Here is a 17816-nt window from a genome sequence, read left to right on the forward strand (position 1 = left end):
TAACTGTTGCAAACATAAAAAAAGCTTTTGTTCGTTTTTGATGCAGAAAATATACTTTCATGCCAAACTATGTACAATAAACATTTTGTTTAACATATTCCTTGTCATTTAACTAGGGTGAGGGGGGTGCTTGAAACCTAGAGGGGGGAAGGGGATCAGGTTGCACGGTGCTTGCCTGATCTCAGTCTCCTGCTTGGGCCTCGTGTTCGGGGTCCACCATGGCCACGGGATCGGGTGGTGCGCCTGTCGGTTGGCTGGATAACAGCGGGTAGGTGCTCTTGGGACTGGGAGGCCTGGGGGAGAGAAGGGCCAGGGGGAGAGAGGGGCTGGGGAACTGGGGAGGCTGGGGGAGAGGGAGGTCCAAGGGGGAAAGGGATGCTTCTGTGGAAGGGGGGTTTGGTGGGGCGGGGTCATGAGGTGCTGGAGGAGCAGGACCAGGCACAGGAGCAGGCAAGCCGCAGACCTCCCTGAGAGTGACACTCAGGGACGTGCGCTGCTGGACCAGCTCCTCCATCAGCCGGTCATGCCACCGATCCTCTGCCTCCGCCCTCTCTCACAGGATGGTGTTGAGCTCCTGCACGGCCTCCACATGCTGCCTCAGGATGTCCGCATACACATGCCTGTGTCTGCGGCTCCCATGTCCCCGAGATGGAGGTGGGGCTGGGGTGCTGAGGCTCTCTTGCATGGCTGGTCCGGCTGTGGAGTAAAAGAGGAAGACACAATCAGTCATAAAAAACTGGACTATGTAGCACTTAAAATACTAACAGGATGGTTTATTAGGGGATGAGTTTTCGTGGCCCAGACCCACTTCCTCAGATCAGAGTAACACGGCTACAATTCTATCACAATCAGTCATGTGTGCAACAGCTGTCCAAAAGGGCATGCCCTCTCCTTGAGACAGGGGAATCAGACATTCTGAAGGTAACACCGTGTGTGACCTGGGCATCAGCCTGAGCATTACAGGTTTCCCTTGTGCATCACCCACAGTGCACCCACCTACCTCCCCCCGCCCCCGGGTGTTACACAACCTCACTGCACTCACCTGCTGCTTCATCTCTGGCGTCAGATGACACCTGGGAGGCCTCTGGGGTCTGTGTGACTGGCTCCAGGGTGAGGGTCGCCGTCTCCTCACTGTCCACCTCTGGCACCATGTCCCCGTCTCCAGACTGCTCTGGGTCCTGCTCTGGTTTGTCCACCACAGAGTCTGCCAAGCCTGACTGCACGAGATGCCGTGGTGTGCGTGCTTCACCACCACCCAGGATCTGGTCCAGCTCAGTATAATAGGGGCAGGAGTGGGGGGCCGCCCCAGAACGGGAGCTATCCTCCCTGGCCTTCACATATCCTTGGCGCAGATCCTTAACTTTGGAGCGTACCTGGTCCTGGATGCGGGGGTAGTGTCCTTTCTGGGCCAGGGCCTCTGCCATGCGGCCATAAATGTCCGCATTTCGCCGTCTGCTTTTTAGGGCTTGTAAGGCCTCCTCCTCTCCCCAGAGCTCGAGAAGGGTCTTGAGCTCTGGCCCAGACCATGATGGTGCCCGGCGTTTGGAGCCCCTGGTTGGGTCCCCAGAAGGCTCTCTAGAAGGGCCAGTAGGGTCTTGGGGCTGGGACACGCTGCACTTAACCAGCCGTGTGCTCTGGCTGCTTTGCTGCCACAAGTGGTTGTAAGGGTGCCTGTCCCTTTAAGAAATGGCTGCGGACAGGAACCAGAGACATGCAAGGCATGCCCCAGATTGTCCACCAGGGCTTCTTCCTGGAGGCCATTATTTTCAAAAAAATGGCCTCCCCGCGTCCACACTCACTTATTTTTGACGGATCTCCGTCGAAAAAGGCGTTCTTCCTCGTGCAATGAGGTTTACCGCCGTCGAAAGAAAAGCCACGTTCTTTCAATTTAATTTTGAAAGAACGCGGCTGCAGTCTAGACGCAGGTGAAGTTTTTTCGAAAAAAGGCTACTTTTTTGGAAAAAACCCTTGAGTCTGGACACAGCCTTAGAGCATTACAAATAGACTAAAAGCAAATGTCTCTGAACTCTGGAAAAGTCTGGATCAACACTGGTAATGGAACTTTGTAACTCTGGCTCTAGTCTTATGCCTAGCTACTCTGTCCAGGGAAGCATCTCAGACAGGAGTAGCCTTGGAAAAGAAAGATTTCTTTTGCAGATGGTACAAAACTGCTCAAGATAGTGAAGACCAAAACAAACTGTGAAGAGCTTCAAAAAGATCTCACCAAACTAAGTGATTGGGCAACAAAATGGCAAATGAAATGTAATGTTGATAAATGTAAAGTAATGAACATTGGAAAAAATAATCCCAACTATACATATAATACAATGGGGACTAATTTAGCTACAACTACTCAGAGAGATCTTGGAGTCATTGTGGATAGTTCTCTGAAAACATCCACTCAGTGTGCAGTGGAAGTCAAAAAAGCAAATAGAATGTTAGGAATAATTTAAAAAGGGATAGAGTATAAGACAGACAATATCTTAATGCCCCTATATAAAACCACGGTATGCCCACATCTTGAATACTGAGTATAGATATGATCGCCGCCTCACAAAAAAGATATATTGGCATTGGAAAAGATTCAGAAAAGGGCAACAAAAATGATTAGGGGTTTGGAATGGGTCCCATATGAAGAGAGATTAAAAAGACTTGAATTTTTCATCTTAGAAAAGAGGAGACTAATGGGGATATGATAGAGGTCTATAATATCATGACTGGTGTGGAAAAAGTGAATAAGGAAAATTATTTGCTTAATCCCACAATATAAGAACCAGGAGTCACCAAATGAAATTAATAGGCAGAAAGTTTAAAACAACAAAAGGAAGGTTTTCTTCACTTAGCGCACAGTCAACCTCTGGAACTCCTTGCCAGAGGATGTGGTAAAGGCTAGGACTTTAACAGGGTTCAAAAAAGAGCAGATAGATTCATGGAAGTTAGGTTCATTGCCAGGATGGGTATGAATGGTGTCCCTAGCCTCTGTTTCTCTGGAGGTGGGTGAAAGGGGAAGGATCACTTGAGGATTACACCTGTTGTGTTCCCTCCCTCTGGGGCACCTGGTATTGGTCACTATCAGCAGATAGGAGACTGGGCTGGATGGACCATTGGTTTAACCCAGTATGGCTGTTCTTATGTTCTAAGCTTATATAGAAAATGTCATTTATGGCCAAAGGATTAGGGGCCAGATGCTTCACTTCAGTACAGGCCCTGTTGAATCCTCTAGCATTGTGAAGGGGCCAGAAAGCTGGCCTAAACAGTTACCAGATGATTCTCACAGCACACACAGAGCCTGTGTATGATGGAGAGCTGGTTAGTGGCTCTGTAGATGTTCAATCATTTGGGAAAGAGGCCTGAACCATGTGGGAGACTGAGCATTTTGGAGGTGAACGAACAGCGTCTCCACCACACTTGCTCTATGGGAAAGGACCTGAGGCATTTCTGGGCATTTCTATTCACCCTGGCAGTTTCTTGGTGGTGATGACTGATGGTATCAACTGCTGTGGAGGGGCCAATGAGGTAAGTATGGATGCATTTCCTTTAACTAAGGAGGACTTTTTTGGGTAATACTCCCTTTGCCAAAAGTTCACCCACATCAACAGTGGCTCAGGAGTGTGCTACCTGGTATCAAACTGCATGCTCTGCCAGGGAGTGTGAATGAACAATCCTCTTCATGCAGATACTGGTGGCAAGGGGGGGAAAGATTGTTTATAATAGTTAAAACTACAGCAAACCATATGCAACATAGTCCTTGAGAACAGGATAGCCCATGGCATTGCTCAGGGAAATCGGCCCATTGCTGAGGGAGCATTAAGTACTCAGTAGATTTTAGGACTATAATCTCAGCAATAGTAAGTGAATCAAATGAAATCGGGTCATTGTTACCCTACTGAAGGCTTGGGAGTAAGTGTAACCCATTGGTCAAGTGTCTGTTATGCATCTTCATCTGTCTCTTATCCCCAGAGGATGAGGGTCTGTTACAGCCAGTAGCTATGGAGGCTAGCTCTTTAGATCAAACTGTGGAGACTCACAATGTTAGCTATGGAGGTTCCCCATTCAGTCCCCAGGGTTGGCCAGCACAGAACCAGTGACCTCAGGGAGATAGAAGAGGTGCAGACTTTACTAGGAATGCCATATAGGAACTGCCCACCAGGCAACATTTAAATAGCTACAGGTAGCAGAACTTACCAAGTGTTCTCCTCTTGCCCAGCTTTCAGAGAGATGTTTATGTTCTGGCTTGTCTCCACATGTCGCACTTCAGCTGTAAATCCCTGGAGAGGAGGAGCAGTGCCCTGTGAAAATATGGCCATCTCCAGCAGGCAAGACTCCAAGCTCCATGGTAGGATGGGGCTATGCAGACTGAACTCACATCTATCCAAGAACCTGCTGGTGTTCAGGAGGAGAATGTCCCCTGAAGGAAAGAAGAGAAGAGTAGAAGGGGAGAAGACATAAAAAAAAAAAAAAAAAAAAAAAAAAAGAGGAAACGAGGAAAGAGGGGTTGAAAAAAGCAGTGATGAGAAAGAAGAAGAGAAGACAAGACAAAAAAAAGTGAAGAGCATAAAAAGAGGTGAAAGAAGAATTAAGTTAAAACAGCAAAAAATAAGTAGAGAACAGATCAAGAGAGAGAACAGAGAAGAAGGGAAGAAAGAAGAAAAGAAACCCAGGGGAGACAGAGAAGGAAAAAGAAGGGTGGAGACAACAGATAAAACACTGGTTAGAAACATAACACAAAAACACAAGTGAGTACACAAATATAAGGAGTCAGCTTAGTCTTGTCAATGCATTTCCTGGGAATCTCACCCTCTGTAGTTAAAAGTAGCTTCCTTTGACTCTTGTAGAAACAAAGCTAATTCACAAAGAGCCTGAAGTCAACTTCATTTCAATGGGAACAGGACTAGACTGTAAGAGCATAAAGATTATGAGCCAAATCCCAAGGTGTGATGAATATCTGGGACCCATCACTGAAGGGTGAGCATCTTCAATTCCCATTAAAGGTAAAGTTAGCTGAAAGGAGCTTGAAGTACTGCACACTTGGGCATCTTCAAAACCTATTGGTTACACCAGGCATTGAAGTTCCCCATCTTTCTCAGGATCTGGAAGAAGCTACCTATGAAGTAGCTACATTGTGCATTGCTGATGGCAAAAGTGACTTGCCAACAACAGTGGTTCTTTGAGAGTGTTGCCTTTGCATTTCAAATGTTACAATATGTGGATTGGATAAAAATAGGCAGTGTTCAATACGTATCAAGTTTCACACTGTACATAGCAGTATGAACAATGCTGCCACACAATAAATATTCCTTACACCTACGCAATATGCTAAAGTTAATGTTTGATAAATATATGGAAAAATCAAAGCCTTTTTAATATACATATGATTCTTAGCAATGTGTTCTCTAGAGTGTAGAATGGGATTTCATAATGGCTTCATGTAAGGAGGTATAGTCTATGGAGCTTTCTGAGAAGGACAAGGAAGGATGGTGAGAGACATCTGTGTGTGGATATGTGTATACCTTTGGGAATGAACTGGAAGTTTGTCTACCTTCTATGTCTTCTCTGGATGAACTGTTCTCCTGAAGTTGATGCTGCTGCTGAAACACCAAGGAACTCACTGAAGACAGTACCCAGTCTGGTTTTCCAGAGGTGTCCATAGACGTTACCCAGGAGCAGATGGACCCATAGATACAAAAAGTTTCTGGGATGAGAAATAGAAACATAAATTTCCATTGGTGTCCCACCTGGCCCCAGGGAAGATGTCAATCCAGGATGTTAATGAGCAGATCGAAATTCATAGGTTCATTCATACATTCTAAGGCCATAAGTAACTATTATGACCTTATAGTCTGATCTCTTGTATGACACAGGCCAGAGAACGTCCCTGAAGTAGTTCCTAGGACATATCATAGAAAAACTACCTTAATTTAAAAATGGCAAATAAATGGAGAATCCACTTGACCTACAGTAAATTATTCCAACGGTTGATTACTTCCACTGTTAAAAATGTATGCCTTATTTCTGGTCTGAATTTGTGTAGCTTATTCTTCTAGCCATTGGATCATGTTATACCAGGGCTACTCAACTTTGGAAGCCCCGGGGGCCACAGTGACAGTCTCAGCACATGCCGAAGGCCACAACTTAAGTGTGGTTGCCTATACATGCAAATATGTAAATAGCTTCTTTCACACTGGCTGGCATGAATACAAAGATTAAGGCAAGACTACACAACATACAGGGCCGATTTAAGTTAGTTCTGCTGATATTAATAAAATGCAATATTTACCCAGTTTCCACCCACATGACAGCACTTTTAATGAGCAATGACAGTCCAGGAATTTAACTACTAAAACACATATCAACGGAAGACCATTATATTGGCTACTTTTTTGTTTTGGCTCCCACCCGTGGGCTGCAAACAAATGGGCCTCATGCTGAGAAGCCCTGTGTTATACCTTCCTCTACTAGACTGAAAAATTTGTTATAAAATATTTGTTCCCCATGAAGGTATTTATAGAATGTAATCAAGTCACTGCTTAACCTTCTCTTTGTGAATCTAAATAGACTGATCCTCAAAGTTTTGTTGGCTTCTAATTCATTTAAATCAATGGACCGTAGGTGCCTAAATACCATCGAGGATCTATTGCCCATTTGTTTTTGACAATATTCAGGCCTTGCAAATGTGAATAGCACCCTATACTCTATTTCCCAGTGAGTGACCCAGTCCTAGGAAAGAAAGACAATAGGTAGCAGTCCCTGGGGAGAAAATTAAGGTTGGGGAAGTAACAGGGCTAGTCTTATGGATTGTATGTGGAGGGTGGGCAACAAAGAGCAGGGTAAAATTCAAGTTGGTTTGGTACCTTAATGTGAACATCTTCTAACTTACAGGTCTAATGTGTTTAGCTCCTCCTCATACAGAGGCCACCAATGCCCTTTGATCAGTTTTGCTGCCTTTCTCTAAATCTTTTCCAATTCCATTACACCCCATTATACCCTTTTTGAGATGGGGTGTAATGGTTTTGTCAACAAAACCCTGTAGTCTAGACACACCCCCAATGACTAAAAAGAGAAATAACAATTTCTCTTTTTTCCCCCCTTACCAGCCAAAAGAAGATGTATCTTGATTAATGTATAGGATTATCAGCTTTGTTTGTTGATATTTGCCAACCATGTCCCTCTATCCATAGCTTTGTTAAGCAAACTTATATACAGGTAAGGTAAGCAAACTATCTTCTTTGAAAGAAATTCATATGGCAAGTGACTTATGCAAGCCGGGAACAAGTTTACTGATTTAAAAAAAAAATGCAAAGCTGTTTTTGATATATACAATCGATGAATGTTTTATTAATTATGACACACCCAATTCAAATCTTTTTTTGGTGGACAACCAGCTGGATGTGAATTTTGTTGAAAGGATGCACTAGTGAAATATTTCTCTGTGTGTGTGTTACATACTGCAGGGTAGGAAAGGAGAGTGAATAAACCAAAGATGAATTATTGTAATGTTATAGGAATAAAAATATGGTTCCTTTTAAGGCAGAAGAAGTCCAGTTTTCTCTATAATTGCCAAATACTGCTTATCTTCTGTGAGGGATCTCATGACAAGAGTGTTTCTCCACTGTCCTCCTCTCACTTGCTTTCCATGACATAGGGATTTGGTACAATGGGGAGGGAATGGCAGCTAATTTTTCACTTTCTTGTAGGCATTTCACATCCTGGAATGGTCCCAAGAACTACTGAATGCACAAGGAACATATGCAAAAAGCCCGAAGGAAAACAATTTAAAATAGAAGGAGAAATACTGAAAAATTGCCCCAGTCACCACAAAAGGAAATTTCAGTTGCCATGGAATTGCTATGAAGAAACACACACCCTAGGATTCCAGCTAACATGGACACAACACTTCAGGGAGGAATTTCACATTCTAATATTCCTAGATGACACTGACAGAGTACTGCCACAAGGAAGTTCTCACCGCAAAAAGCCAACTCCTAGCTGGCTCACTGGCACTAGTGCATAAAAGAATAACTTATCGGGTATGTCTACAATAACAACCTACTTATCCTGATCTATCTGAAAATACCTCGTGAAAATGCCCTTTGCTCTTTCCTCTAGCAGAGCTAAGGTGGGAGCGCCAACAAGAAAAAGATAAGTACCTAAAACCTTGTGGGTATTGAACTGTGTGCACTTTCCACACCATATGTTCAGAATCCTCCAAGAGTACCACAGCTTTGTAGAGTTATCTACCTTTCTAGCAGTGGTTGGCTCATTTTCTGAGCCCTTCACAAACCTGGGCACTCGTTCAACTACTACAGGAAGTCCAGTTCATCCTATCTTCCTTGCAGCTACCTGCTCAGTCCTGTTGGTTTTTTTGCAGACTATTGGAGAAAATTTCCTTTGAAAATAACTTCACTTTGTATTACTGCCATAGGGTTTATTTTTAGCTGCTGAGGAAACAGCTTCATTAATTAGCATTTGCTTCAGGAACTCCCCATATTCAGCACTGATTTTTTTTCAGTCTGATGAAGAAAATGTTTTTGTTAGGATTCTCCCTCTCCCCACAACTCCCCATCTCATGGAGAAATTCTCTTAAGGCTACCTTAGCATGTTTGAGTCCATTCCATCTATCCTATGAAAGCCAGGAGCATTGCCTTTCTGACAACGAGAGACACACCTCGAGATGGAAGGCTTCAGATTATCAAGGAGGGAAACTTATCTTTGTTCTGCACGGGTCCTGCTTAAGAGATAGGACGGACTAAAAGGACAGGAGTTGTAGTACCTGGATTGGGAGATTGATCAGATGACACCATCACATTTTTGCCTGTCGACAGCCTGAGAGGGGGACTCAATAAAGAAGGGTTCTTCTCATATAATCCAGAGCAGGACACAGCAACTGTAACAAAACAATAAAGAGGGGAATGTTTAATGTTTAAAATGGATTAAAATTCTTAAGGCTCCTATTACATTACAATAAAACATCCACCAGCATAACACATGTTAGTGCAGTATTTTGCACCAAAATTGTCCCACATTCTATGGTTGTAATATAATGCTCCTCCAACAATGTCCTCATTATGCAGCATGGCTCCCAGAGATACACGCATGTTAGCAACATAATTCACCTAATGATGCCATTTTATTACATATATATTCTGCCCAGCTTTATCCTTCTTACTGCAAACACACCCTCCAGAGATGCACTCACTATAACAATATATCCCCAAAATGCCCATGCAACAGCAATATACTCTTCCAATGATACCCTCTGTAGAGTGTAGCCATGTATCTGCTTATGGATCTTGTGGGTGTGTTTCTACACACAGGAGAATTGCATAATTTTAGAAGTGGTTGGAAATGAGGAGGTGAAGGCAACGCCATCTGACCCATCAGCAGTCACCAATTATGAGTGAATGCTTTACAGTTCACAGTCTAAGACCCAGTGTTCTAAAACGTTATAAAATAGTTTTACTCATATATGTGGCCTACATGTTATAAAGATGTTATGAGTTACTCAGGCACGAGCAATGGCCTTTCTAAACTCATGCTGATAAAACCTTTATGCCACTGTACAAATCCAAGGAGTCTTTATTGCCTTTCACAAAGGCTGAGCTTTTTCACAGGTACCAAAAGCAAACGATGTGCCTGTACTTTCCAGATGCTGGTTTTTACTTATGTTCTAGGTGCTGGTGCTCTCCTTTCTCTAATGAAAATGGTGTTATATTTATTCATATTAGTAATTCCCTTATATAATATCTATCCACTTCAGTAATGACTCTGTCTTTCACTCATTGCTAGGATTGCATGTTTTATGGACATCAAATTTTAAGCAGATTTTTGGGATAGGTTTTAGTAATTTTGGTGAAAAGATCAAGTCTTAGAAAGTGTCAAAGGAATTATTCTGTACCCTGAATAACCTCCATTCACCTACACTTTAGAGGAAATTACAAGAACTACCTGGTAAAAATGATCACTTTTCAGAAGAGGTGTTCTACCGGATCAAATTATTGTCACACTAGAAATGACCCTTTGTCTCCATCATCCACCAGGAAGTGCTTTGCAGTCCATAGTACAACACATTTTGACTGAGAGTAGAAATCTTCATTTATATCCTCATCAGCATCCATTGTTGGCACACAGGTGCTCACAATAGTTACCTGTTAGTTTTTGGTGATCCTCAATCAGAGTGTCATAAGCTGCTCATTGATGCCTACTGGCTGCTCAGAAAGGCATCCTACGAGCTTGTTCTTTATAGCAAAGCCTTACCATTTTATTAAAAAACCATTTTATCAGAGACCCCTAAAGAAGATAAGATCATTCCTCTGGGGGATTTCAATGCACTCACTGAACAAGACTCAGACCTGTGTAAAGGAACAATCAGGAAAGAAGGAGCTGGCAAAAGCAACTCAAATGGAATCCTGCTCCTGACGAAGTGTGCTGAACATGAACTTATCATCATGAACACCCTTTCTTGACAAAAAGACAAGTTCAAAATATCTTGGAGATACTCACGTTCAAAGCACTGGCATATTCTCAACTATGGCATAGTTCATGCTCGAGATCTCAGTGACTCACGTCTCACAAGAGCAATGACAAGCACTGATGACTGCTGGACTGATCATCGCCTCATTTGATTCACAATGAAATTTAAGATAGCCCACAAATGGAGGCTGCAAAAGAAGCAGATCAGGTGCAAGCTGAAGATTCAAGATCTGAAGGACCCCATTAAGCATGACCACTTCCAAGCAGTCTTAAAAGAAATGCTTCTATCAGAGCATCAGGAAGAAATTGAAGAGCATTGGACCCAGCTGAAAGCACAATCATCAATACCTCTGGGGAAACTATAGGCTACCATAACAGAAAGCATCAGGACTGGTTTGATGAGAATGATGATGAAATCGAGCAACTCATCAATGAGAAAAGAATGGCATTCTGTGCTTGGCAGAATGATATAAATTGCCATACATGCTGCCTTTGCCTTAGAAGTCCAACATAAAACCAGAGAACTCAAGAATAAATGGTTTACTGAGAAAGTGCAAGAATTCCAACATTTCATGGACATCTATAATACATGTGGTTTCTTTAGTACCATTAAGGCTGTTTATGGGCCAGCTTGTCATGGCATAAATCCCTTTCACTCTAAGGATGGAACTACACTTCTGAAGGACAAGGAAGCCATTCATTTTCACTGGAAAAAACATTTTGAAAATCATCTTAATTGCAATTCCTTGGTCACAGATGAAGTTCTTGAGCAAATTCCCCAATAACCTTCTAGGGATGAGCTTGGAGACCCTCCGAATTTGCATGAGGTATACAATGCCATCAAGCCGATGAAGAACCACAATGCAGCAGATCCAGAAGGGATCCTCACTGAAATCTTTAAAGATGGTGGAACAGAGTTAATTCGGCAGTTTTGCCTGCTAATCCTTAAAATCTGGATAAAGGAGGAGATACCCAGTGAAATGAAATGAAATTGTAAGCCTCTTTAAGGAAGAGGATAAAGTGGACTGTATAATCTCTCTCCTTGCTGTTGCAGGAAAAGTTCTGGCTTGGGTCCTTGCAACCTGTCTTCTGCCCTGTCAGAAGAAATTTTACTAGAGTCAAAAGCGGCTTCCAACCATGTCATGGAACTGCGGATATGACCTTCACTGCACGGCAGCTGCAAGAAAAGTGTTGAGAGCAAAACTGACCACTGTACATGGCTTTTATTGATCTAACTGAAATCTTTGACTCAGTAAATCACCATGCCTTTTGGACTGCACTTTCAAAGATTGGATTTCCTGATAAGTACATCAGTGTCCTAAAATTGCTTCATGACAACTTGAAAGTGACTGTTTTGAGGAGCACTGGTTCCCATTGTGAACCTTTCAAAGTACAAACAGGAGTCAAACAGGGCTATATCATTGCCCCATCCATGTTTGTGGTCTTTATTGCCATCATTTTCTACCTAATTGCTGGGAAGCTCCAGCTGGTGTTGAAATCATTTAGAGAATGGATGGAAAGCTGTTTAGGCTTAGCAGGCTGAAAGCTAAGAGTAAGATTTCCACCTCATCTGTCATGGAACTTCAGTATGCTAATGACAATGCAGTTTTTGCCCACTCCGAGAAAGATCTTCAACCTATCTTGAATGTGTTTGCTGATGCTTATGAAAGTCTTGGTCTCACCCTCAAAGTCAAGAAGGCCAAAGTGCTCCATTAGTCCTCTCCAAATGAGGTACCATATGCCCCATCTATTAAAATCAACAGAGAGGCACTGAAGAATGTTGATCATTTGCTCTACTTTGGAAGTTATCTTTCATCCAGGGCAGACATTGATGTGGAAATCCAGCATCGTCTGAGTTATGCCAGTACAGCCTTTGCTTGTTTATGGCATAGGGTTTTTGAAGATTATGACATTCAAACAGACACCAAACTTCTTGTCTATCAAGTCATCATTCTCCCAACACTATTGTATGGGTCTGAAACCTGGACAACCCACAGACATCAATTGAAAGTCCTTGAGAGGTATAATCAATGCTGCCTTGCAAGATCTTGAAGATCAAATAAGAAGGCAGGTGCACTAACATCAGTGTTCTGGAAAAGGCAAAGAACACCAGTATCAAGACAATGATCATCCATCAGCAACTTCTCTGGTCTGGTCACATTGTTCGGATGCCAGACCACCACCTCCCAAAACAGGTCCTGTTTTCTCAGCTGAAAGAAGGATACTCTCAGGGGCGGATATAGGGCAGGGTAAGTGGGGCGGCCGCCCCGGGCCCCGTGCTTCAAGAAGCCCTGCGCATGCACCGTGTCAAAGGGGGGGCCCTGCAAAATTGTGCTGCTCTGGGCCCCGCAAAATCGTCATCTGCCCCTCGATACTCTTTACTGTAACATGGGAGGACAACAGAAGTGTTATAAGGTCTTCATAAAGGATAATTTAAAGAAGTGCAACACTGACGTTGACACCTGGGAGAGACACGCCCAGGATCACTCCAAATAGAGATAGCAATAAGTCTATCAGGTCAGTTGCTTCATACGAGCGTAAAATAATTTTCTGCATCGAGCCTGATTTCTCATGAGAGACTCAGTGATGGCAGATTGTCATGGCTCATTTTGAGAAGAGGTGGAGGAATATTGAGAAAACTATCAAAACCCAGATCTAGCCTGCAGCGATCAAGTTTGTATTGTAAACCAAATTAGAAAGTCTTTGTATCAAGTAAGATCTCAAGACCCCTGGGGAATAGACTGCCAGCTTGTGTTCTGTGTCCTTTGAGCTGCTGAATTGTTGTTGTTGACCTTCTGCCTTGATCTCTCTTAATTATGGCTGCAGCTGAGAATTTACTTCCTTCAGGGTTTGACTGTTACAAAGTAAGATTCTCAGGCATGTCTGTCACATTCACTCACATGCCCAGATCCTAAAATACACCTCTTCCGTATTGATTGGTTTGACATGATTTGTTCTTTACAAATCCAGGCTGGCTGTTACCTATCACCTTATCCTCTTCCAGATGTTTGTAGATGGATTCCTTAATTACTTGCTCCATTATCTTACCTGACACAGAATTAAACTGACTGGACTGTAGTTTCCTGGGTTGCTGTTCTTATTCCCCTTTTTAGATGGGCACTATATTTGCCCTTTTTCAATCTTCTGAAATCTCTCCCAACTTCCATGACTTTTCAAAGATGATAGCTAAAGGCTAAGATGCCTCCTCTATCATCTCCTTCAGTATTCTAGGATGCATTTCATCACGGTCCTGGTGACTTGCAGACATCTAACTTTTCTAAGTAATTTTTAACTTGTTCTTTTTTTATTTTAACTTCTAAACCTACCCCATTTCCACTAGCATTCACTATGTTAGGCATCCCATCACCATCAAACTTCTCAGTGAAAACCTTTGTATGATCTCATTGAGATGCACAATCAGGGACACCAGAAATGTTGTGAGAAGTTTTATGGACTTCCAGTGTCCAAAATGGCTAGTCAGCAATGAGTCAGACATAGTCAGAGAATTGACTATGGGCTCCCAAACTGTCACATGATATTAGTCTGCATTTTGCAAGGACTAATCTAGTTTGTTACTTCCTGCCATGCTTCTGATCCATCCAGTCGTCATGTTTTACTGCTCTCTGCCCTCCGCCCATCTTAGAAACTCCTCCTACTCTATAAATGTCAATAATGATCTGTTGCTTCCCTTGTTGGGATAATTAATGAAGATGTTGAATAAGATCTAACAATGATCTCTCTGGTTCTCCACTGGATGCCTCCCCAAACCAACACAATGATGTTTAGGATGTGCTTTATTTAGGATCTTTGATTCAGTTTTCAGTCCACATGACAGTGTTCCTAACCAAATCAATTTGAACAAAATTTCCAGTTACACTACAGAAATACCATGTTCAATGCTCTGTTGAAATCCAAGTACATTCTGTTTACTGCATGCCACATGCCTGCTAATTTTTCATGCTAATTTTGTAGTTTTACATACATACATATATATGTGAACATTCAAGTTAGCCTGGCAACACATTTTTTTTTATCATCCCCGGCCACTTATTGCTCATGGTTCTATCACCCTTCACATATAAAAGGCCAGGTTTTCAATTGTGCCTGAGCTCTATTAGGCTATGTTTAGACTACATCCCACTTTCGAAAGAGGGATGTAAATGAGACATATAGAAATTGCAAATGAAGCCAGGATTTGAATTTCTGGTACTTCATTTGCATAATGGCAACTGCGTGCTTTCGGAAACGGGTATTTTGAAGTAAAACCGCTGTTTAGACATGGTTCTTTTGGGGAAAAAAAACCTTTTTCGAAAGATCCTGTACTACTTAAAAAATTGAGGTTTACAGGATCTTTTGAAAAAGGTAGGGGTTCCCTCCCTCCCCCGAAAAATCATGCCTACACAGTGGTTTCACTTTCGAAATACCCATTTTCGAAAGAATGCGCACCTGCCATTATGCAAATGACGCACAGGAAATTCAAATCCCGGCTTCATTTGCAATTTCGATGCGTCTCATTTGAAAGAGAGATGCAGTCTAGACATGCCCTTAGAGCCACAAGGGAGCATTTATCACTTACAACATTCTTTACGCCACTGACATGAGTCTGCTCATGGATCTTCAGGGTACTGGGCTTAGTGGAACTCTGTTTTGCCATACTCTGTTCTTGTCCCTTCCCTCCTCTTATTCCAGAAATGGGGCAGCAACTGACACTGCAGGCAGCTAAGCATCTCTGCCAGCTTGTTGCTAATGGAGTTTCCCCTGGATGGCGGGTCAGTGCTCCACTAGCCATCTCTAGCTATTTTAAGATCACTTTGCACAACTTAGGTGAACTTAGTAGACTATAGAATCTGTCCAGAAACATTTATTTCTCAATGTATTTGCTACAATATTTTCCAAGGGATAGAAAATAGTCTGGCAAGACAGAAATGGCCAGAATCACTCATTTTTCCTGTTTTGAAAGTTGGTACTACATTCACTTTCATCCATTCTTTGGGGACCTCTTCAGCTGTCTATGACTTTTCAAAACTAAATGCTAGCAGTTCAATGAATTTGCTAATTAATTCCCTTAATATTCTAGAATTCATGTTTTCCATTAATTTGTTGATTTGTAACTTAGTGCTTAATTCTGTGTTCTGAACTGCCTGTTCACATTACAAGTTACACACAACAAAGTTACAGCAATGTGTCATTTGTCCCACCCTGACATTTCCAGAATGTATCAAATCTATACAATCAAGGTCTTTTGCAATATTTTATTGTCAATACAGAAAGAGTAAAAGGAAAGAAAGAGCGCCACCTACCAATTTATGAGACCACAAGATTTATGAGTCCTATGACAACTAGGACAAAAACCTCACTGATATATTATATAATGCCTCTCCCATCCCTCACCCCCATTCCTGAGCTGGCCTTCTCCTTCCCTCAGACACATAATTATTGTTAATATGAATCCACACAGAATGGCTAAGTGTACCCAAGGATCACTGGAGAGAGGCACAGAAAAGAGAAAAATGTGATTGCATGGAGCGCAGTCTGCTAACTGCACTATTCCCTTAGTAAAAACATTTTCTTGCCCTACGCTGATACAGAGCAAGGTATCTGCTTAGGCTGCTGGTTTCCAGGAGATTAGCAGATGATGTCAGGTGGCACATCTGAGCAATATTCCTTCCTTCTATTGGAGGGCAAGCATGATCAACAGCCACAGAACCAACCTATTCCACTGGATCATTTTACAGTGTCCCCTTTTCCTCCCTTCCATTGTATCAGATACATATTCAGATATATAGACACTGAATACACAAAGCAAAACGTACAACCATTCACTTTCATGTACCAGAACGCACACAGACATTGCTCCTCTTCCATGCGTCTGAGGTCCTCCATTACCTTTAAAATAGCAGAATCCCAATTTCCCCCATGTTGGTAGCAATGGAAATTTGTTACCATCTTACAGTTGTTAATGGCCTATGAGATACAAACTGGTGGTATCAATTCCATTCCCCTAGTGGACATTTGATATCGGGGGCACTCTTGGTGGTGGTCTCAATAGAGGTTCATTAGGAACAAACTACCTTTCAACACCTACGATGAAGCATATTTACTAGACACTGTGAGGCAATTTGCACTGTTGCCGCTGGTACCATTTCTGTTCTGTCTCAGCCCCTTGAGCTATTAATATGGCACCTTTCACCAATACTCTATTTGCTTTTTTATGTTTTTAGGCTAATGAATATAAACAGAAGAACATTACCTTCTTAGTCATGGGGCAGGCGAATACTGAGCCTAATGCATTACATCTTCAGCGCACTACATCCGCATTCATGGTTTCTCTTTGGTACCTATTCAGTCCGTGACAGAAAGGCAACTCTGTCTTTAGTTCCTAGCTTCATAAAAATCCAAGAGATGCACCCCCAGAAATTAGATTAATTTCTCTCAATGGTTTATCCATTCATTCACATTAATTAACTCATGAATAGGGATCTTCAAGATACATTGAATTACATCCCTCTATTTGCACAGGTATACAGCTGGGTTTGTTTTTCCGTCAAGTAGTTTGAAGAAATTCCATTTTAAGAGAGATGTATATTTTATTTAACATGTATTTTTTTCTGACTTGCAGATTTATAGCAGTTTCCCTTTTATTTGTGATGGAATTAACTTCAAGACTAAATATCTGACTCTCTCTCTCTCTCTCTCCCCTCCTCCACCCCAAGATGGGAAAGGCTCATCTTCAAAATCAGAGTTGGTTGGGGTTCACGGCTAGATTTACAGAACTTACAATCTCTGGCTTTTGACCTGCAGGAAGACCACTTCAGTCAAACAGATCAGTGTTGACATGTTGGAACAATTTGTATATGGGGGGTGCTGAGAACCACTGAACAAAACTGTACACCCTGTATATAATGGGAACCACTTCAAATCAGGCACCACAACCCCAGTATCTCTAGTTTCTGCATCTTGATCAGTGACATCATCAGGCAGCCAGCCCACCTCCTTTCAATAGCTGAAACAGAGCTCTGAGGGATAATCAAAGGGCAGCCTTAGCTTAGCTATGAGAAAAAACTTCCCATTCACCAGAGTTTACAAATACTGGCCCTTAGGGAGCTGATAAAGAAATGTGTGAGCTCTCTCGGGCTTTCATAGAAGCTCAGTGTCAGCACCAAACAGGGATGTAGAAGGGGAGATAAGGGCCTGATTTGTCTTTAATAGAGGTGCATATGCTCTGGGAGGGGGGATGTGAACATCTCTGATAAGGCAGCTTTAGGTTTTTGAGGGGGGGAGGGGGAAGACCTATGTTCCAAGTCACCAGGGCAGCTCTTTGGTTCTTTACTGACTTGCCTCCCTGC

General features: G+C 42.5%; 1 protein-coding gene across 7 annotated transcripts in view; it reads right to left on the reverse strand.

The window, feature by feature from the left end:
• LTK (leukocyte receptor tyrosine kinase) overlaps positions 1-17816 on the reverse strand; it is a 160669-nt gene that overhangs the window by 82793 nt on the left and 60060 nt on the right. For 5 of the 7 annotated variants that reach the window (XM_075927149.1, XM_075927151.1, XM_075927148.1 and 2 more), the window contains exons 2-4: positions 8771-8884; positions 5540-5692; positions 4186-4408 (exon numbers count right to left, since the gene is read on the reverse strand). In XM_075927149.1, the coding sequence (XP_075783264.1) occupies positions 4186-4408; positions 5540-5692; positions 8771-8884 (490 nt within the window). Of the gene's footprint in view, positions 1-4185; positions 4409-5510; positions 5693-8770; positions 8885-17816 lie in introns of those variants that run through there. The other 2 variants (XM_075927155.1, XM_075927154.1) reach the window with 2 other exon arrangements.

The sequence above is a fragment of the Pelodiscus sinensis genome, chromosome 4, assembly GCF_049634645.1.
Source record: "Pelodiscus sinensis isolate JC-2024 chromosome 4, ASM4963464v1, whole genome shotgun sequence".
In the NCBI taxonomy this organism is placed as follows: Eukaryota; Metazoa; Chordata; order Testudines; family Trionychidae; genus Pelodiscus; species Pelodiscus sinensis.